This window comes from Talpa europaea (assembly GCF_964194135.1).
Source record: "Talpa europaea genome assembly, chromosome: 10".
Classification (NCBI taxonomy): Eukaryota; Metazoa; Chordata; class Mammalia; order Eulipotyphla; family Talpidae; genus Talpa; species Talpa europaea.
The window spans coordinates 72,560,475-72,582,914 of record NC_140077.1 but is presented as its reverse complement, the minus strand read 5'-3'; the positions used below and the strand labels follow the sequence as shown (position 1 = coordinate 72,582,914).

The 22,440-nt window shown below is 53.1% G+C and overlaps 1 protein-coding gene across 1 annotated transcript; it reads right to left on the bottom strand.

Moving 5' to 3' along the window:
* Positions 1-4,113: 4,113 nt before the first annotated feature.
* On the bottom strand, positions 4,114-20,633 carry SLC41A1 (solute carrier family 41 member 1; the record flags this gene model as incomplete). The annotated part of the gene is made up of 10 exons (XM_084245987.1): positions 4,114-4,299; positions 7,406-7,554; positions 7,801-7,935; positions 9,215-9,294; positions 10,122-10,269; positions 10,850-10,996; positions 11,110-11,254; positions 11,903-11,974; positions 13,030-13,137; positions 20,259-20,633. 10 exons carry the CDS (start codon positions 20,631-20,633, stop codon positions 4,114-4,116), a joined length of 1,545 nt encoding a protein of 514 aa, XP_084102113.1.
* Between the last annotated feature and the right edge of the window lie 1,807 nt (positions 20,634-22,440).

Below are 22,440 nucleotides of genomic sequence, written 5' to 3'. Positions count from 1 at the left end.
TTTTATGTTCTCTGTACAGGGCCAATGGTCCATCCAGCTAGAGGCGTGGTAGGCCTGGGCTGAGGGTGCTGGAGGTGGATATATGGCCTTGGGCAAAACCTGAAGACCTCTGAACCTGTTTCTCCTTGTATAATGTGATAATATCTATCTTGTTGGGTTAATAGTGATAATATTGAAGTTGTAAATGAGGCCATTATTTAAAAGTATACAGTATAATATACTGTATAGTAAAACACACAAATAAAAATTAACAAGCAATTATCCTCTTTTTCCATTACACATGAAGAGTCTTATTAGCATATTGCTGCTTTGAAGTTTGTTCTCGAATCCAAGCCTGTTATAAAAGACTAATTTCTTAAAAGGTCTCACCAAAAATAAAGTACAAGTAGGTGAGATAATGGGTGTGTTAAGGTGTTAACTCCATGGTGGGAATCCGTCCACAATGGATGCATCAGTCATTAGTTGTACCCTTTATTTTTTTTTAAGATTTATTTATGCATATAAGAGCTGGGGTGTAGGCCAGAGTTGTGGGGAGTGGGAGCATGGGATGAGAGGATTCACCAGAGACGGAGTGGGGAGCAGAACGGGTGGATAGTCTGAAACACACTGCTGAGGGGAGCAGCGGGCGAGTCAGGAGGGGTCTGCTGCGCCATGTGGGTAGATCCCTGGCCGGGGATTGAACTCGTGCTGCAGTGGCTGAGGATAGCTTCATAGTGCTAAGACTTCACCCCTTGAACCACTAGGAAGGCCGCAGTTGTACACTTTAAATATCTTAAAATTTTGTCTATTATTTCTCAATAAAATAGGAGGAAAGGGAGATTGCTAGGATGGGCAGATACTCAGGGTGCAGTCTCTGCTTTCCAGTATTATCTGTCTCCTGTGGGGGTGTGTCCAGTGGGCAGAGGCCCCAGCATAGGCTCTGGAGCCAGACACACCTGGGGGCTGCACTGTGACTATGCCTTCCACACCTGTTAGCTCAGAAACAGGGCCTTGTCAGGGATATGTGTGGCTCAGGAGGTTGTGTCGTCATGCCGTGCCACAAATGCCAGTCTTTGAGAACTATTTGCAGTTCCCTAAAGCGCTAGGTTAACTTCTGGACTCAGCTGCTGTTCCCTCTACAGGATGGCTTTCGCCTCCCACTTCCTGCTTACTCCTATTCTTCTCTAGATTTCCCTGACTCCCCACCACCCCCAGCTTGATGAGGGGTCCCTTCTGCCTGCTCGCCCCCATAACCACCCTTACCCTGAGTGCAAGTGCAGTGATACTGCCTAGGCGTTGGTTCACCTCCTCCCACTTTACTGCTGCCTACTATTTTGGGGTTTAGCATGTGCCAGGCACACACTTAGTGCTTTATGCGCATGACCCACTGATGACTCCTAACAATCCCAGGAAATAGGTAATACCACAGATGAGGAAACTGGAGATCAGGGAGGGTAAATGTTCTGTCCAAGGTCACACATATACAAGCAGAAGAGCTGGGATTTGAACCTAGGTTTGCCTGACTCCCAGCCCTTTGCAGTCAATTGCAAACTCCTCGGGGCTTGCAGGATTGAGTAGAGTGAGAACAAGTTGTAAGCACTCAACAAGTGATGGCTTATCATCACTCTGACTTGCAGGGGTGGGGCTGGAACCTCACCCCTTAGACGCTCACGTCCCTTAAGCTGAGATGGTGCGTGGACACAGGATGCAGAGCGGCTCCGATTATCGCTCGATAAAGGACACTGACAGGCGCTTTCTATCAAATGTCCCTGTATTTGAGATGCTCCACTTCTTGTCACACTTTGACCCTTTTCCATGAACACACAGGAAACACCAACCACCTAAATAAACATCCTCTTTATTTTACCAAATATAATTTATCAGTTATGTTGACATTTGTCAATTCAGTTATAGTAACTATAAATAATTCTCTTAAGACACAGTTCTGTAGCTTCTTATGGGGTCAGGAGTAAACCAGTGTTGCTCCTCAGCCAGGTCAGACATGCAGTTTGTGCAACCAGGGAAAAAGAAACAAATCTTCTGGGAAAGTCAACTTCATTTTCTTTCCTTCACCCCACAGTCCTCCTGCAGCTCACACTCAGGGACTTGGAGCACACCTATCTTCCTGCTTTCTCAGCAAAGGAGGCGCTCCAGTCTCCAGGGCAGCCTGGCTGAACTCCAGAGATAAGGAAGGGGTGAGCGCCGGGGCAAGGGCGACTGGAGGTCTCAGGGCTGGGGGTTTGGTTTTGGTGCATGTACAAGAAGAGTCTGTGCAAATGTGTTTGGAGGTGGAGGTGTTTGGACAAGATGAAGGGAGGCCTGAGGGAAGAGTAGAACAAGCCCTGGCTGGTGTTAAATGACCTCTGTTGGCCACGACTCCACCTAGATAACCTCTAGGATCCCTTTCAATGCTAAGGTTCTCGGTTCCACAGGCTGGACCATGTGGAAACAGAGGGAGGGTGGTCTCTGGAGGTAGGGGGCACGGTCCTAGATAAGGCATGTTGTTGGTAAGAGATGGGGCCACTGCCTTGCCAAAGTGGGAGGCTGCAGATAGAGGATAGAAAAAGCCTGCATCTCAATGACCGGATTTGTCCTCGTCAGTGTGGAGAGATTTCCAGTCTGTTAAGAGTCACATGGGGGGCAGAGGTGGAGGCTCCAATGCCCCCAATCTTGCTCTGGCAGAGAAAAGGAGAAGCAGCTAGTTGAGGTCCAGCCTACCAGTTCTGAGTTCTATTTTGGGTGGTTGGTGAGAAGTAGAGGGGAGGGGTGGGGAGGTAAGGGTGGTTTAGGGAAATGAACACTGGTTGAGCAATGGAGCTTGAGGCTCTGGCTGCGGCCAGCGTTGCAGAGGTGGGACCTAGGAGGCCAGGAGGCAGAACCTGGCTTGGGGACGCAGGTGCAGACACAAAGGGTGTGTGGAAAAGGGCAGTGTGCCTTGGCGTTTGGGCAATGAGGTGAGGGTAGAGGTGTGTTTCCACACCACTGGCTAGTCAGCGCCTGGCATAGTATCCAACACATACCAGGCACTTGATAAATATTGCTCAGTGAAGGCTTCAGACCATGTCTGCAGAAAAGCCCACCTTAGGGGGCTGCGGAACTCCTGGATGAGTGAAGGAATGAATGTTGAGTACCTGCGAGCAAGAGCCAAGTGACGAAAACCAACCTCCACAGCAGGATGGGATGGGTGTTTTACAAAGTGATGGAGTCAAGGGGACCATGTGATTATGTCCTCAGGGGAAAGAGCAGTGATGAAACACCTCTGGTTGCCCTCAACTTCCCAGTCATCCTCCACATACCCATACCCCACCCCTCATCTTGGAACCCAGGCCAGCAAGCTCTGGGGAAGGTAGTGCTTGGGGGAAATAAGAGGTGAAGGTCGAACAGAAACAAAGAATCTGGTCCCAGGGAGGACGTGGATTCTGGCCACCCTATGGGTGGGCATGGGGCAACAGCAAGACCAGGCTGCTGCTTATTTCTTCCTGGATGGGACAATCAATTGGAAGAGGATTTGCGGGAGGGGCTGGTGGCCTTCATCAGACAACTGGTGAGGGGCATGTGCACAGTCTGATTAGGCACCACTTTTTTAAGCAGAAGGGCCTATGGGGCTGGCACAGTTATTTCTGCCCAGTGTTTTGAAGTTGGTCCATTTCTACGAAAAGTGTGTGTGTGTGTGTGTGTGTGTATGGAAGCCAGGGAGTATAGAGTGATATTTCTCTCTCTGTTTAACCAAAAAGAAGAAAACAAAACAAAATTTAAAAACCAGAGCCTACACACAAAGGGTTTCTCATCAGGGCTAAGGTAAAGGTTGCTAAAGCTAAACCAAAGCCCCCAGGTCCCAGGTGGAACCCCGCCCCCAAGTCACGTGACCTGGAGGCACCCACCATGAAATTGCACTTGGTGATTGTCTCAAAAATCTACTTGTACTGCTTATCTCAGTCCATCTGTCCTTCCTGAATTCTTGCTATATAAACTTGGCTCAATTTATAAAAATTCCCATTGAAAATAATGAGAATTTGGTATCAGAGTGAAGTCCTGGAAAGAGGTGGGAGTGTGGAGTGTGGAGTGGGCTGGGGAGCAAAAGAAAAAATTCAAATGGAAAGTGCAGAGGGGTGGGCAGAAGGTTGAGTGAACAAGTTAGTCCCCGACATCCGTGTCTCGGTCCCCAATGAGCCAGAGGACATGGAAGCTGAGTGCCAGGAGTCCAGTGCCAAGCAGGTCCCCCAGAGCTGTCAAGTACGGGATGGAGAAGTTGTCTGGGTCCAGGCCCCGACCCCACATCCAGTGCACCATCCAATCTGCGATGTACAAGAGGATCAGCACCTGCGGAGACAAAGGCCTGTCTGTGGCTACGACCTCACTCCAGGGGGAGCCAGAGGCCACACATGGGGCTCAGCTTTTGCCTCACCAGGCTTGGCTGTCCACATCCTCACAGGCAGCTCATCTTTCCTCCCTGGCACCCTCTCTGTGCTCCTCTGACTGCCATCTTGAGCATAACAGACCCCTGTGAGCTCCTCAGAAAGGAAGATGCTGCTGCTTTTCGGGTCCCTACATCAGCATTACATTCTGCTCCCAAATTTACCAACAAGGGGCTTCCTAACCTAAACTTTGTGGAGGGAATTCAGCTCTCTGGTCTCTAGTTCCGGGTCACCCCACCTTGGTCACTCCCGTTCCTGCCCTGTTGGCCTCGCTAGTCTCCTGGCAGGCGGCTGGAGGTTGAAATTTGCTTTTCATACAGAGACTTCTCTGTTTGGAGTGGAATAAGGACAGTGTTTGAGGCTTCTGCTGGCATAGTTGTCTGAGGAACAGCTGGTTATCTTGAGCTTTCCTCCTGACCCTTTGCATTCTGCTATTGTGGGTTTCAGAAAATGCAAGTTTATTTTAACATTAGTCCTAGAAAATTAGAATTACAAATAAGTCAGCTAAACATAGGACAGATTGGCATATCAATTCAAAATACATTTTGGATTATCTGCTGCTATGATTTATCTGTGCCTTTGCTTTCCTTCCATTACTACAGACAATTAAGACTAATCTAGATTAGAACCTTACTAGTGGGCCCGGGGAACAGCTGCATAACAACAGCTGGGGGCTTGTTAGAAATGTAGGGTCTCAGGTCCCACTGCAGAACTCCTAAATCAGAATCTGCATTTTAAAAATGATTCACATGCCCTTTTGAGTTGGAGGTACATCTGATCTCTGCTTCTTAACATTCTTAAATGACTGCATCTGTGTGAGAATGAAATGGTTTTTAATGATAAAGCTCTAATACAGTAGTTGGGGAGTTTTATTGTTGTACTTTGCAAATACCATGGTATATAAATACTATCCTAAGGGGCTCAAAAGCAGGAACCCAAAACCTCTGGGGATCCAAAAGCCAGAATTGGTACTTATTTTAAGGCAGATTTGGTCGCTTTCCTATCTTCTCTACAAAGAAGCCAGATGGTTCCAGCACCCGTCACCTTCCCCTTGCCTTGCACACAGGGCCTTGTACTCCCATGGCCTTGGGCTTGGGTGAGAGCCAGCCCTCCTTAACTTCACACTCTTTGCAGCAGCTGCGGGAGTGTCCCAAATAAAGACTAAGACCAGGAGGGCCTAAGGACGTGCCCTGGCAGCAGCTGTCCCCATGTTTCAGACTCCCAAGCAGGCCTCTAGGCACATGGCTGGGAAGAAAAAGGGCAAAGGGATCAGAAAGAATCTTTATAGGGGATCAAGTGCCAAGCTTGGGCCTGCCACGGCCTGGAGAAGACAGGAGAGATGAGTGTCCCTGAGGGAGTTGCTAATAGGTGACAGCTGAGGCTTTCCTTCCCAACACAGGCTGAGGGATAACTTCCAGCCACAGACCCTTAGCACCTTCACCCACACCCTGTTCCCACCAAGTGCAATGAACCCTGACTTGCCAGCGAAACAGCATATGGTTGAATCTCAGCCAGCCATGCCAAGATGTCCTAACACACACAGCCTTTCTAAAGGTGGGGGTCACACGTTTGTCAGTTAGGGGTCTGATTGAATGAAAATATGATATTCTACAGGGCAGAAAAGAATACAGTCATAAGAAACCAGGGCACTCTTCTCTATGTATTGATATGGAATGATCTGGAAGATAAATTAAGTGAGAAAAGAAGGGTACAGAGAATGTGTATAGTATGCTAGCTGTGTATTAAAAAAGAGAAAGATAAGAAAAATATGTATGTTCACTGTGTAAACACAGAATAAACTTGGATAAATGAGAAAAAGTTACCACTAATGTCTGCGCAGAAAACTGGATGGCTGGGAGGAAAGCAGAGATGAGGACTTTTCACTATGAACTCTTGAAAAAAACCTGAACAGGGCCTCCCTGGTGGCCTAGGGGCTGGCTCTCAGTGTTATCACCACCATAGCCTGAGTTCGATCCCCGGCCAGGGAGCTGACCCACATGGCACAGCAGACCTCTCCTGTTTCCCCACTGCTCCTCTCAGCAGTGTATTTCAGTAGATCTGCCTGGTCTGCTCCCCATCATGTCTCTGGTGAATCATCTCAGCATCACCTACCCCCCACACCTCTGGCCTGTACCCTAGTTCTTCTACGCAAAAAAACAAACAAACAAACAAACAAAAAACTGCCAAAATAAAAAACCCTGAACAATGTGATTACTGTTAGTTACTCAAAAAACAGTTTTAAAAAGTTGGTAAATGTAACACTAAGGGTGACTTGGCTACCAGGCAGCATAGGAGCCTGGCAGTGACACACCTGGGCAGTAGGGGTGGCCATGTGAATCCTCAGCTGCATTAAACCACAGCAGCTGAGTGTGCACGGGCGCATGCATGGGGCGCATGTCAAACTGGTGCAATCTGGGTGAGCGCTGTGGCTGTGCCCAGCAGATCCCCTATCATGACTCGGCCTCTGTCTATGCAAGATGATGGGGGAAATTGGGTGAAGAGCACATGAGATCTCTCTTTTCTCTATGAACTTAGTGAACTTATTTTCGCAATCTCTTGTGAATCTAAAATTATTTCCAATCACAAAGTTGAATAAAATGTGAGAATACAACAGGGAGAAAGTGTCACCGTATTATGGAAGGGCAAGACAGAACAGGAGCCTGTAGGTTACCTAGTGCAATGATTTTGGACAAGTTTTTTGAAGTCGTGCGACTCCTTTTAAAAGAAACCTCCTGAGGGAGCCTGGCATGCAAAATAGGGCCAAGTGGAGCGTGGTGGTGAGGCCCATGGGGGTGATATCCTGCAATCAATCACCTGCATGAAAACTGCCACCCATTCCCCTCAATTCAAGCTCGATGAAGTAAAACTGGACCAAAGCCACATAGCATGTCAGTGGCACCCCTGTTCTCCTGAGCCTCCACCCTGTGTTTATCTTCAGCCTCCTAGTCACAGAGAAGTGGCAACGTGTTGGCTGGGCCATGCGGGGCCTTCCATGCTTCTGCAGGCCGTACCTGGAGCAGTGCAGCTGTCATGTAGAAGACAATGAAGATGAGCGTGAGGGTGGTGTGCCCACCCTGCATGCAGCTGATGGTGTAGAGGAACACCAGGTGTCCTGGAACCACAAGGAGGAAGAGGACCCGGGCCGAACGAGAGTTCACATCTGAGGCAGGGGAGAGTGGGGTGAGCGGACACCTCCAGGGCAGCAGGGGGCTGACTATCTCCACCTCTCCATCCTGGGGTCCCCAGCTCCCACAATTCCCAGGAAGAGAAACCTTCCATCCTGGTTCTGCCTCCAGAACAGCTGGTGGAACTTGCACATGCCAGCCCCCCGATTCTTAAATTCCCTGGGTGTGGCCCCTCCCTCCAGAGCTGCAGGGGACCTCAGGGGCTGGGAACCTGCTATTACCAGGACTGAAGAAGGTGGTACAAGGACTAGGGCAGCGGCGGGGCGCTTGCTCAGAGTTCTCCCCGGGCATGCCATTCATGTGGAGGAAGGTGGAGATGCGGCTGGCCTGTACCGCCACCAGGTTGCCCCCGACACCTGCAGAGATAGATGTGGGGGGAAGGAGAAATGGGGAGGGGATGATCCTCTTGCTCTTTTTTCTGCACGGGCACTGACTTCTCTTCTTTTATGCTCTGTGCAGGGATGGCCCACTCACGGTCCCCAGGAGGCATACTCAGACAGCCCTCATTCCAGGAAGCCTTCCTGGCTCCTCCCACCCTCCCCTGCTCAGAGACGAGACTGGGGGTGCAGGGAAGGACACAGGCAGATGGATGCTCTGCAGACTCGGAAGCCTGGCTCCTCCAGCTGCACAGCACGCGCACCTGCTTCCCCACGCAGCTGAGAAGGAGGCCCGGCCCCGCAGCTTCTGCTACTGCTACGAGCAGGCCCAAGGCCCGATGCTCCTGCACTGGTTCCAGGAGCCAATTTCAAGTATCAGGTCTGAGTTCTGGATCCTGGAATCTTATGTCTGCCAGGAACTGTGCTAGTTATTCTCTTTGCCTTCCCTCCCCCAACTTATTCCCTGCTCTTCTCAGCCTTGCTCCGAGGCCTGGGAGGCCTTCTTAAAGAGGGCACCTGACTTTCTTTTTTTTTTTTAAAGATTTATTTATTTATTTAATACTAGAACTGGGGTACAGGCCAGATGTGTGGGAGGGTGACAGGATTCACCAGAGACAGAGCAGGGAACAGAACAGGCAGACGGGCCGAAGACTCTGCTGAGGGGAGCAGTGGGTGAGGCAGGAGAGGTCTGCCGCGCCATGTGGGACGCTCGCCGGCTGGCTGGGATCGAACCGGCGCTGAAGAGGCTGCGGACAGCTTCAGAGCACAGCCCTCAACCGCCTGCGCCACCAGGGGAGGCTCAAGGGCACCTGACTTTCTATGGATGGCACTGCCCAGGCGCCGTTGCTTGTTCAATGGGAGGCACCAGCAGGCAATCAAAGAGGGTGGGAGGAGAGAGAGGTCTGGTGTTCCCATCCTGATTGCTCCCTGCTTTTTGACAGTGGCCTCCTCTTTCCCTACCCACCCCCACACATTGGTGGCAGAGGTGGGCTCTCACTGGGCTCCTGGACACAATTTCCCCATCACCCCTGAGGACCAGGGCTAATCTCTGGGTGCTTCAACCTTTCTTCTTGCACCTCCCACCTTGCTCTTACCTCTAAGTGTATCCCTTCATTCAAATCCAGAGCTAGATTCTCTTGCCTGGGGAAGCCTGACTGTACAGGTAGCCCCCCACCACCCCTCAGCCCCCTTGTCAATCCTCTCCTTTTTCTCTGGCAGCTAATGCCAAGACCTCACCATTAATGCCAGGCAAGCTCACCATTGATGACAGGTGTGAAGACAGCCATCCCTGCAAAGTTGGGGTCTGAGACAGTCTTGTCTAAGATGAGGCCCCCCACACTACAGAGACAAAAAGACAAGATAACACTGAAGAGGTCTGTTCTGGTCTCTGGACAAGGGGTATAGCCCCATCAGGCCTTGGTAGGAAGGGGAGCCAAGTGCTTCCATCTCCCAGCCCCTCCCTGGCCAAAACCAGCTCATAACAGGCTGACTTGCACGGTGGCCTCAGAGCAAGCCGGAGGTGCCAGGCCAGGCAGCCATCTCCTGTACCCACTCTCCAAGTTGGTGAGAAGCGCTGCCTTGTGGTCACCTGTCCAGCAGGTTCATAGGGGTTCAACCTGCTCAGTATTCATCTCCCCTTCTGGGACCAGCGCCAGGCTCTTTCTCAGGGAACAGCCTCTTGAACTCAAACATTGCTCCAGTGAAGGCCAGGCGCCCCCAGACCCACCTGGCCAGAACATCATACCCCAAGGACAGCCTGATGCCCTTGTTTAATGATATTTCAGGGGTAGCCCTGTGACTGGGCAAGCACCAACACTATTTGATAATGAGACTTTGTGGAGTTGTGGTGAGAAAGAATCTCTTCTCACTGTACGAATAAGAAAAACAGACATGTGGACCTGCAGGCCATCACATGGAAAAATCAGAGCAGGGAGGTGGAAAATTTAGGGCCCCTGAACCCAGCTGTGCCTCTATAGCTCCTGAAGCTGACACCTTTTGCTTTCCAACGAAACCCCCTTCCCAAGGTTGCGTTTGCAACAGCAGGACGTGTGATGGATACACTATTGAAGGCACATCCAGAGTCCACACCACATTCCCTCCCTCCAGGGCTGAAAAGGGAATCTGTGAAGGATGGGAGGAAGGTGAGGCATGTACCAAGGTCCTACCTGCTGATGGCCATGGCGATGATGACAGGCTCCCAGCCCGAGTACAACACCTCCCTGGTGGCTGGGCTCCGCCGGGCCAGGACCACCCAGACAGGCAGCAGGGCCACGAAGAAGGCACACACCAGGGGGTAGATATATTGCCAGTTCTCTGGAGAAGCAGAGATCAAGGGGAGGTGAGTGGTGTGGTCCCCTGCTCCCAGGTCCCCTGGCCAATCTGCAAATGTCCCAATAGATCAATAGCCACATCCCAAACACCTGCAGACACATCAGCCCATCGGACACTCACTGGGAGCCCAGGAGGTAGGTGAGGCCAGTCTCTGCCATTTGGTAGAGGAGGAAACCAAGGCTGGAGCTCCCTGGCTACCAGATTTATCAGGAGGGGTGCAAACTAGACTCCAGGTTTCTTGATCTGATCTCAGCATTATCTTTAAGCCCCTATTTCATTTTGCAGATTCCAGTCTTTCCTTCTCGTTACCCATCTTACTCCTCCAAGGGAAATAAAGAGGAGTAAGGATCAAGAAGGCATGTATTTCCCCACCAGCCCTGCCAGCTGCATGAGTCTAAGAGAGGCACTTAGCCTTACCTCTCAAAGGTTGGAGTTACCCCACACCGTGTTTACACCAAAAGGTTAAGAACATGGAAGAAATCCTTGCACATTAGCAAAACCACTACCGTCCCTCCCCACGCCCCGAGGAGTCAGCCAGGCCCCCTCGGTGGCTCGGCCTTACTCTGCTCCAGGTAGAGTCCCCAGCTGATGCCTGAGAGCAGCGCCAAGGTGATGAGGTCACCCAGGCTGGCAGCGATGGGCGTGGCCACGTTGTCTGGGTTGATCCCGATCTTTCGAGAGCCGATTATGACTCCTATCATGATCATCCCTGGAGGGGGTGAGGAGACAAGGGGTGTGACCAAGCAAAAAGAGACCAGAGATGCCAGATGCAGCACACACTCTGAGGTACCTATCCCTACTCCCCGGCCTTCCCTTCCTTACCCAGCACCAGGGAGGCGATGAAAGCCGTGGCCACGCTGCTGGCACAGAGCAGGAAGGCATGCGGGATGCTGAAATGGCCATCAGGGATCCAGCCAAAGACAACGGCTGCGATGGATGCCAAGAAGCCCACCACTGTGGCCTGCACCTGCGGGGTTGGCAGCACGGACAGCCCTGGAGCAGACACTTCGTAGCCCAAGTCACTGAGTGCTTAGCCAGACCTCTCCCTGGCCCTCCCTGGCCCTCAGCAGCCCCAGGAGGCCGGCTGGGTTGGACTGTCCAGTCCTTTCAGGCTGGAATGATGTCTTTATTTATTTAGTTTCACACCAGACACTAGTCCTGGACAGAGCGCCCTGCGGGAGCCCAGGACACATTACTGGCTGAAGGAAGGCTCCTCTGGGGATTGGGTTCAAAAAGCCCAAGACTTTGGAGCAGAGACGAGGTTTGGACTTAAGGGGGAGGACTCCTAGTTCAGAACACGTGTGACTTCATGGGCAGATGGGAAAGCACCGTCAAGATTACTTAAGTAGTCCTGAGTCTGCTCCTGAGTTTCATCTGTGGACTCAGCCCCCTGTGCAGCTGAGAGTCGAGGTCTGCCCTGGGACATGCTGGGCCCTTCCATTCTGGGCTGTTTTCCTGGTAATCCGTCAGGCTCCAGAGGGTAACCTAATTCCCTCCTAGAGCTGCTTTGGAGAAGCTAGTTCAGCAGGATGCCAAAGTGTCACTCATGAGCCAGCAGAGCCTTTCAGATTCCTGAATTGGGGGGCAGCTGAGCCCACCCTCCCTGCTCTCTTACCTGGATGAGGGCCATGTTCCCTGTGATCATGCGCCAGAGCTCCTTGGGTGTGTCCATGTGCCCGATGTTGGCCTGGGAGAGAAGGGCAAGGGGTTGCAGCTCAGGCTGGAAAAGGCTGCAGCGTCCTCCGTTAGGGCCCTGCCTGGTCCAGGAGGTGGAGAGTGAGGTTGCCACTCTGGGGCCGGACATGACTTCCAGGGAGAGTAAGGCAGAATCAGAGTGGGTAGAGTGAAGGGGGAGAAGTCGGAGGGAGAGTGTTGAGCTCCTGCAGCTAGGTGGGGGCCCTGGGTATCTCCCTCTTCTCCCCCTTCCCATCCTCAGAGGACCCCTGGGTGGCTCATCTGCATGGCCCCTTCCTACTGAGTCAGAGTGGCCCTGGCTCTGAAGTCAGCTTGCTAACCTGCTGGTGTGGGGCTGAGGCTGTGAGAGTGTCGGGAAGGGGTGAGGTGGCGAGGGAACAGGCCAAGGGCAATGCAAGCTGGGGGCTAGGCCGGGTGCTGCTACCTTCTGCTTTCTTCTCCAGACTCATGGCCATGCTGGCATCCCTGTCACCTGGTTTCCCAGGACTCCTGCGTTTTACTGTTTCCTGCCCCACCCCCCACCCCAGCCCAGCCCTGTGACTGGCTCAGTCTCTGAAGCATCAAGGCTGCCCCAAGGGGTTGTGGGAGGTGGGAGTGGTGAGCAGCGTCTGTCCATCTAGACCCTCCCTTTAAGAGCAAGCTGCTAAGGGGGAGAGGGGATGGGCCGGGAGGGGGCCGGGGAGGCCTGGCTCTGCTCCTGCCCAGCTGCAGAGTAGGGCTGGAGATCAGAGGAGGCCCCCATCTGTGCAGGCGGAGGGACCAGCATGATGCTCTCCTGCCAAAGCTGCATAAACAGTCACGAGGCAGTTGTGTAGCAGGGAGTGGGGCAAGGGTCCAGGGGCGCTGGGACACCCAGAAACCGAGCCTGGGAACCACACTGGGCAGGGAGCCCCTGCCCAGGGGCAGCACACCGGCCTGGGATCTCCCTATACCCGCCCAGCACAGCCTCACACTCCAGGCCTGGGGGAACAGGGAAGGCCGGTGAGCTCCGTCCTGCTTGTGCTGCCTACGCTATGTGTGCCCCGCACCTCTAGGCCAGACACTCACTGCGGTGGAGAGCCTCGATGCCAGGGTCATTTCCAGGTTCCCCTTAAGCCCCAGCAGTGCAGGCACCAAGATGAAGACCTCTGTCACCTTCTGGAACACTTCCCAGTGCTGCAAGGTGAAAACAGAACCCAGGAATTTCAGTGCCCCAAAGGCCTGGCATTGAGGTTGAGCAGAGAGCCTGAAATTCAGGGGCTTGAGTGGCCTCCCAGGTGGCATAGGGGTTAAGTCTTGGCACTATCACCGCCACAACCTGAGCTTAACTTTGGAGCTGACAGGCTGGGAGCTGACCCACATATGGTGCAGCCCCCTGCTCCCTACTCTGTCTCTGGTGAATCCTTTCATTCCCCCCACCCCTCTGGCCTACACAGTTCTTCTATAAAATAAATAAATATTAAAAAAATAAATTAGGGACTTGAGGAGGAAGTGGGCAGAGAGAGAGCAGCCGCCTTTCCTCCTGGGACCCTGGACCCCAAACAAATCCATGGTCCTCCAAACAACACAGCACCCCCCTTCTTGCCCCCCAGAACAGGGGAGAACAGATCTCCCTCAGTCATGGCTCTACTTTCTCTGCCTGGTTTCTGGAGCTAGGCTGGGGGCGGGGGGGTGAGGGGGTGGGTAGTGTCGCACCGGCTGGCTTACACCCCTGAAATCCTTTGTGATCCCCCTCAGATTGCAATCTCCAACTCCTTTGCCTTCAGTGCAGTTTCTCTGTGACCTCGGCCTTGAGCAGTGTTGTCTCAGCTGTGGAGAGTTGACTCCTTGGGGCTGGGTTGGGAGATTAGAGTTTGTTTGGCTTCTCCCTCCAAGGGCTTTGGGCCTCGGCCACAGCAAGTCTGCGCCACAACAGGTTCTGTACCAAGACTGTGGCCCCGAATCTCTGAGAGCTGGTCTGCAAGAAACTTTTTATTCCTCCTCTGCACCCCGGTGCCCACACCTCTCCCCTGTCTCTCAGTCAGGACAGGCAAGAGCACCCCTGCAGAAGGAGCACTGGACTGAGAGCACTGGACTGCCATGGACCAGCGGCCTGGCTCGCCCACCAATTCCTTCAGCCACGGCCTAGGCCGAGTTTCATCCTATCGACAACTCAGCAAGGCAAGGGCTACTTTTATCCCCACCTCATAGACGAGGAAACTGAGGTTCAGTTTGGGGAGCAGTGCACTCATTAGCACTAAGAGGGGATGGGGGAAGAGGACTGGCTGTTTGAAAGCTAATTTAATTGCAACTGAAATTTAAAGACTTGCAAAAAAGGCTGGAACTGGGTCTCCCTCCTCTGTCCTGAGAGGACACAGTTTCCTTTATTTGTCTTAAGGATGGAAAGCCTTCAGGTTTGCAGAGGGAAAGGTGGGCAGGTGGCCAGGTGGACATGCCCGGGCACCTTGGCTGTGGGGCTTGCTGGTGGGAAGCAAGGTGCTGAAATGGGCAAGGGTGCTGGCCTGAGAGCCTTGGTCTCCTACAAGAAACCACGGGGAGGAGCCTCATGCTACCTCCCCAAGTCCTCTCATGGGGTGGGGAGGGGGGGCGCCTTAAACAAGTCACAAGGGTCTCAGGCTCCTGGCTGTGAAATGTACAATTCAGGGAGAAGTCAGGTGGTCACTAAAGGACTAACACTAGCACAAGGCAGCAATGAAATATCACCCCATGTCCATTAGAGTGGCTACTATGAACAGAAAACAGACTAGAAAGTAACTAGTTGGCTGAGGATGTAGAGAAACTGGGCCTCTGCGCACTTCTGGTAGGAATGTAAAATGGTGAAGCTGCTGTGGAAAATAGCATGGCAGTTGCTCTGAAAATTAAAAATAGAACTACACTACGATCCAGCAATCTCACTTCTGGATCTAGAGCCAAAAGAACTGAAGGCAGTGTTTCCAAGAGATGTTTGCACACCTATGTTCACTGCAGCTTTACTCTCAACAGCCAAGAGGTGGAAGCAACCCACGTGTCCATCAGGGACGAATGAATGAATAAATGAAATATGGTCAATACACACAATGGAATATTATTTAGCCTTAAAAAGGAAGGAAATCCTGTTGAAGGCTACAACACAGATGAACCTTTAGGGCATTATGTTAAGTGGCTATAAGCCAGTAGCAAAACAACAACAACAACAACAACAACAAATCCAATATGATTCCACTTACATGTGGCATCCAAAGTACTCACATCCATAGAAATAGAAAGTAGAAAGGGGGTGATGTGGGGCTTAGGGGAGGTGGAAAGGGGAGGTTCAGCAGGCACAGAGTTGCAGTTCTGCAAGGTGAAGCTTCTGGAGATCCATTTCACAATACATTTTATGTTATTACTATCTTTTAATCACATACACACAAAGATGAGCAAGGATATCAGAGGTTGGGGAAAGGGCTGGAGGCCAGGGGAGGCTGGACACTGGGGAGTGGGGGGTCCTATAAAGCAAGGACCTTTTTCCTTGTCAGTTCTTTGAGTGTGTGTAGGAGGAGAGGGGTAGGAGAGAGAAGGAGTCTCTATCACATCCCTGGGGAGGCTCACTTCATCAAGGCTAGGGAATCCCCTTACCTGCGTTCTGCCTGCCCCTCACAGGTGAAGGGCTTAGGATTCTCTTTAGGGGAGCCCCTCCCTAGACAGCAAGGAGGGGAAGGACCCCTGCCCCCAGTCTCTAGTCCCCACAATTGTTTTCAGGCACCCACAGGAAGAGCCAGCCCCTTCCAAGCACTGGAGGCATATGAATGTCTTCTGGTTCTTGGGGCCCCAAAGAGAGGGCAGCCCCAGTGAGTCCCATCTGCCCTGGAGGAGCGAGGGGCCTGTTACTCTTGGACAGGCTGGTGCGCCCCGCTGGGCCCGGCTCCCTGCTGCCCAGGCTGCGCTCTGCTTCAGCTGCCCCTTCCCTGTCTAAACCAGACACCAGCTCCGGAGGGGAAGAATTCCCTTCCTCACCTCTCCCCTCACAATGGTGGGGCTGACTGGGGGCTCTGAAGCCCCTCTGAGGGCACAGCCTCATCTGCCCTCCTCACTGCAAACCGTCTGCCCCTGCAGTTGCCAGCTCTGTGAACACTTTCTTCTCCATGTGGGCAAAGGTGATGTGTATATACTGGCGGCTTGAGAAGCCTGTGGAGAGATATTCCCGTGTAGACAAGTAATCTCTAAATTGTTTGTAAGGAATATTGCTGGTCTTTAAAATTCATTAAGAAGAAAACATGTATGAAGCTCAGCTAAGCCCCTCTGGCTGCCACTACAAGCACCCCCAAATTCCTCCACCATCCAGTATACACACCCTTTCCTTTTTACTACACAAGGACCTAGAAGGTATGGGGTTTCAGCAGATAGGATGAGAGACAAAGGCAAGGGAACAGACACAACTTCCCCCTAGGCAGACATTTCCCTGATATGCACAGACTAGTCAAATTCACATCACCCGAGCCCCAGTCCAGAGACATCCTAGCTGACAACTGCGTGAGAGGCCAATTCCTACACATGTGCTTCCATCATTCACAAACCCTCCTAAAGAAGCAGCTCAGGCAGGGGTGGCCCGGACACACACACCTCTGAGAAGAGGTGCTGGGGATGCGGAAGCAGCAAGAAGCAGGGTGGCCCTGAGGTTAGGAGGGGGCGAATATGGCAGAGGCTGAGGACAGAGCGTCTCTCCTTCCTCCTTGGCCTAGTTCAGGCCCATCCCGTTTGTCCTGCTGGGAGCGCCGGCCCCAGAAGTCAAACCTGCCAGCTGAGCCACCAGTCAAGCCTTCACCCACGTCTTCCTGCTCTGCTGGGAGGAAAAGGGCTGTTCCAGGCCGCCCTATTCCACCTGGGGGGGGGGGGGAATCCACAGAGCTGCACTGGGGGGTAGGAATGAGCCATGAGCACCCTACACCCTCAACACCCAGAAATATCCTGATTCAGAGCAATCACCCTAAGTCTTGAGCCTCAGTGGTCCTGCCAGTACCACTTTCTCATCTTCCCCTTGCCTCTCCCATCCCTCCCCTTCTCTGGCTTTATATATGACACCCCACCTTCCCACCTTCAAGTGTTCTGCCTGAGACTTCTTCCCCTGCAGGAGGGTAGTGGGGTGGGGGGGGAATAGGGAACCAGAGTCTGAAATGCTGATGCCTTCAGGGCAAGGACAGAGATCAGATTATCGTAAGCCCAGCGTTCACCTGTCTGAAGGCCCAGGACACCACCCACCCTGCCCCTAGCACCCTCTGGGTGCCCAAGGAGGAGGGCCCCAGGGCAATAACTGGTCAAATGAGAAGGACTCTGAGTGCCCAGCCTAGGAATGGCAGGAACAACAAGGCCCCCCCCACCCAAACCCATGCTGCCATCCACTCTTATCTTTGGAGACTCGTGCAGAGAAACCCATGGAGGCAGAGAAGCTGGAGGAGGTGTTTGGGGGAAGGGGGCCTCTATACTTTGGGATCCTTTGCGAGTGAGTTCAAACAAGGACCCAGGAGTGCCCACCACCTGTGGTAAAGCAGCCAGGAATTCCACCTCCTGCCACTCCCAACCCCCACAAAGGCTGACAGAAAGAGGGGGAGATGCCTGTAGCTGTCTGGGACAGAACTAGGAGGTAGGAAGTGTGCAGCCAGAGGCCCTATGTCCGCCCGCCTCCATCCCAACCCGGCCCACCCTATCTCCCCAAGCCGCGGCCGGCCGTGGTGGGGACGCTGAAGCTGACATAGTCCCTTTATTCCTTCCCTACTTCCAGCCGGGCCAGCCTTCATCCCCTGGCAGAGCCTGGCTGTGCGCACCCAGTGGGGAGGAGGGCAAAAAAGAAGTAGGCCTTCCAGGCTGGTCTTCTGCAGCCATGGGTAAGATGGGGGTCCTGGGTCAAGGACACATCTGAGCCCATGTGGGCTACTGCTCAGCTGCCCGGAGGCACCGGAGACACTCTTTAGCCAACTCCTCTAGGCAGCCCTAACCCAGGCCTCGCAGACCGTCCCACTGAGGGTGTCCTAGCTCACGACACAGGCCTGAAGGCACGCAACCTAGACCCTGCTGCTGGGCCTGAATCTGAGGTCAGCCACCCCTCTGGCTGCTCTGGCTGTGTAGTAAGCAGCTCCCTGTGGTCCCATGTCTTGGTCCTTTTGCACCCATCTCTGCTCACCCCCTCTCATGTCACTGCAGCCATCTGCAGGGCCTGCTGAGCCCAGCTGGGAGGCTGGGGGAGGGGGACAAGGACAAACTAGCCATTGTAATCCACACCAACTGGGCCCCAGCTCTGGGCCGAGTCTAGGAGCCAAACTGAGGGCAAGCACTGGCTCTTTGTGGGCACCCTGGCCAGGCTCCTCGGTTCCCTACCCAGGTCTCAGGCTTATGGGTATGGGGTGTGGTTGAGGTTGGGACAAGATGTCAGAGTCTTTTTCAGTTGTAGAGTTTTCTGGATAGGTGGGGTGGAGGGGAGCACTTCTGTTCTTGCATACATAGACTATAACTCAAGTTGCTCCCAATTGCAGTCCACCCCGTTCTTTGGGGGAGGACAAAGAAAGCAGATTCCTCCAAAGGTTTTTCACCAATTGGCAAAGCAAAGCACCAGTGATGGCCATGGAGATTACCAGCGCAGGGTGGGAATCAGATGACCAGGGCCACGCTCCCTAACCCCGCTAAGCAATAGGCAACCTAGTGACAGAATGGATGTAATTATGGTTTCCAGGTCACGGGTCCACAGAAAAGCCCAACAAATGATCCCCATTATGATCAGAGATTTATCCACTCTTGCCCTTTGTAGGCACCAAACCAGAATTCAGAAACTCTAAGACTCAGAATCGAGGCCGTAGGAAAGGGATGGAAGAGGGGGAGAAACTGCCCGGACTCTAGACTCACTTTTCCCCTCACTGCTCCCGCGCCCTGCCCTGGGAGAGGGGCAGTGGCCAGGTGAGGAACCCAAACCCGCATCTCCAGGCCTTTCTAGTCTCCAAGAGGACAATCCTTGAGAAGCAGGCGAGGGGCGAGGGGAGGCAGCACAAGGCACTTGGACACGGCAGGAGCACTCATTAGCAGTGGAAGAGCTGGGTTCTCCTGAAGGGCTCAGGTCAAGGTGGTCCAGGCAGGCACCACTGAACCCACACCTCAGTTGCCTGGATATGGGCAAAGAGGGCCCCACCATCATCACATGCACTGCGCGTAGGGTTGACCCAGTGCAGGGGGGTGACGCTGAGCCCCACCTTCTCCCAGTAGATTTCACGGTCAGGGACACTCTGACAGAGGGGTGTGTGTGTGTGTGGCGTGTAGTGGCCCAAGGGGCAAAGGTCAGCTCTCCAGCCTCCAGCCTGTATTTCTCCCCCAGCCTGTATTTCTCAGAGTACCTAGGACGGAGACCAACACTCTGAAGGGAATGGATACACGGAATGATCAATGTAGACGAAAGCCACGCTTTCAGAAAGCTCCGCGTGCCTCATTGTGCTTTAAAAACTTTTATCTGGAACTAAGACTCCAACAATCTCAGACCTAGAGGGAGTCCTCCACCACAATACACTGCCCAGCTCCTCTCTGGCTGTTAGCTTCCAGGTCCTGCCAACTCTTAGCCTAATTCTACCCAGTGGCCTCACAAAGCGCCTCTGTTGGGGCAGGTTCACGAAAGAAAGGTCAGGAGTAAAGAGGAGAGACCGTTCTGCCCAGATCTGGTTACATTTTGTCCCCGTTTATGACACATAACTAGCACTTCTAGGTCTTCTCATGCCAACTCTCCCAAATCATGCAGCAGACAGCATGTGCCCACTCCCATTCCCCAAGGAGAGGGCACCAAGGTTACAGGCAGAAAAACAACACGAAACGCCGTTAAGTATCTTGCCACTTAATCTGAGACCCGCTTGGCAACTGGACAAATACCTGCCCAGCAGGGGGATGAAGAGGAGAGTTGAAACCAAGTTTTCTACAATGGGTATCCTTGAAACCCCAAGAGAAGCGGGGGGAAGTCTAAAGAGACTACCCCTCTAAATATCTCCTGCTGGGCCGGGCTCAGCAAGAATGCCCAGGCAGGCAATGACCCCACTCCACCTCTCCTCTTCCAAGCCTGCACCCCAGAACTAGTTCTGCTTCTGTTAAGCAATATTGCCCTGACCACCTCCCCAGGGCCACAGGGCTTCCTCAAGGCTTCTGTAGAAAGTAACCAGATCAAGAAGAAACCCAGGATGTGATCCAAAGGGAAACAGTATTCTAGGAAGCGCAGCTGCTTCTCACAGGGGTGGGCAGAAGCTCCAAGAGTCAGTGTCCCAGAAGGAAAGACGACCCCGGGCTCACCATGGAGACCAGCCCCGTCTGGGCCCTACCTGCACGATGTCCAGCACCATGCCCGCGGCCACAGTCCCGAAGCCTGCCAGGAGGAAGGGAAACAGCACCTGCAGCCCGATGGAGAAGGAGGTCTCCTTGAGCGGGGAGGGGGGTGCAGGGCCCCGGTCCGTGCTGACGTCGTCACTCTCATTGCTCTGGCTCCCGTTCTCCAGCAGGGCGTCCTCTTCCCGAACCCCTTTGGCGTTGGCCCGAGACTCGGTCACCACTACCTCCACCCCGGCCCCATCGGGCCCCAGGAACTCTGAGGTCCCAGCTAAGGGCTCTCTCCCAGGGCCATCCGAAGAGCAGGGTGAGGAAGTGGGGCCAGTTCCATTCAGCTGGTGGACGTCCTTCGGCTCTGGTTTAGAGGACATGACGGGAAGGGAGGAGGGGAAGGGGGACTTTCTTCTTTTTGCTTTTGCTCTCCCTCTCTAACTTGGGAAAGAACTTAGTCCTGGGGTGAACCCAGGCTTGGGTGCCGCGGGACCTCTCCCCACGGCGCTCTGCTCCTACCAGGCTCTGCAAAAGCTGATCTAGCAACAGGCAGCCCCATCAAGTACTGAAGCCACAGGCTGGAGGGAAACAAAAAAGGCCTCAACAGACTCTGCAGCTGGCCCCCAGGGGTGTAGACGCCTGGCTCTGGCCCCCAGCGCCGTGCTTGAGGGAAACTGATCTGGTCTCTTATCTTCTTTGGTTGGCAGTGGCAGGCTCCTCGGAGTAGGGGGCATCCAGAGTGGAAGAGCCCAGCCAAGTCTGGGGTGCTTTCTGAGGTGGCCCTTCTTCCAGGAAAAGTAGCTTGCGTTCAAATCGTTCAGAATGCAGCCCTGGTCTGGGGCCGCAGCTCCTTCCCACGCCTCGCGCTGGGTTCCGGCTTCCCACAGCTCTTTGGGTTCTGCTGGTCCCAGGACAGTGTCTGCTGCCTCTCCCCTTTCCTCCGGAGAGTTCCCTCCTTTCTGAGAAGACCTTGGACCTCCCCAAATCCCTGGTTCTTAAAGTCGCGAGAATCTGCGTGGAACACCTTATCGGGAAGAAGGAAGACAAGAAAGAGAATGTTACGATGCAGCAAAGACCATACGGTGGGGTTCGCCCACAGGCTGGCATGAAGAGCTTGCTCTTGCCCCTCTCTTTACACTAAAGTGACCCCTCCTGGACTGGGTCGGGAGACCCCACAGGTGCTATCCCCACCAACCTCCAGCAGGCAACCCACCGCCCCACAAGTAACTGGGGAGAGGCAGGATGTCCTGGGGGGAGACCCCTTCTTGAATGCCCATCAAGAGCCCAGGATTATTTAGGTGTGGCCTCCCAGTGGGATCAGTTACAAATTTTGTCACAAATGCCCTGCCACACGGCCACAGTCACAGGACAGCCAAGCCCACAGAGGCCTGGGATGAAATAAACAGGGATAGTCTGTCACTGAGTGAAGGTCCCCAGACTCCCAAATGCCCTAGCCCTTGGTGAGGAAAAAACAACACACTAGGGCTCCCTGAGCAGTGGGGCAAGCCTGCCAGCGGAAGGCCAAGAGCCAGAGGCCTTCCACTCCTGTCCTTGACTGTCAACAGTGTTACAAAGAGCTCAGAGGCTGACTTGGATCCAGGCCTGTCTTCACTTCTCTCCCCCTGCTCATGGCCTTATGAGCTTGTCAGATAGGAGAAGGGAGTTATCTCAGTTTGACGGGGAAGGCGGTAGGACTATTGGTTATTATGCACACATTTCAGTTCCCTCAGCTCACCCTGTTCCCCCGGGTTACTGAGAGTTGGATATAATGGAATTCTTAGGAAACAAAAGCAAAAAAACAAAAGCAGCTACTAAAAAAAAATAAATAAATAAAACAAAGCAAAACAAAAAACAAAGCAGCATAAGCCAAAGTGCACTTGCTCCAAATGCAGGAACAGCCCCCCTTCTCTCTCCCAAAAGAATCTCCAGACTTGATTTCACCCTATTCCATGTCACTGAAATAGCTCGTACAAGAAAAAAAAAGGGGGGGGAACCCCCAAAACCAAAATATGCAAAACTTAAGAGGATTTTCCCAGGTGGGGCAAAAGAGTCTTTAAGTATTCCAAACGCAATTAGTCAACTCCGGTTTGGCAAGGGGTGACTGCAATGCCCGAAACTGACCCATGGGAACGATTTCTCCATCTATCCACTTTAGTCATCAGGACTCCCTTTCCCAGTCGCCTTACA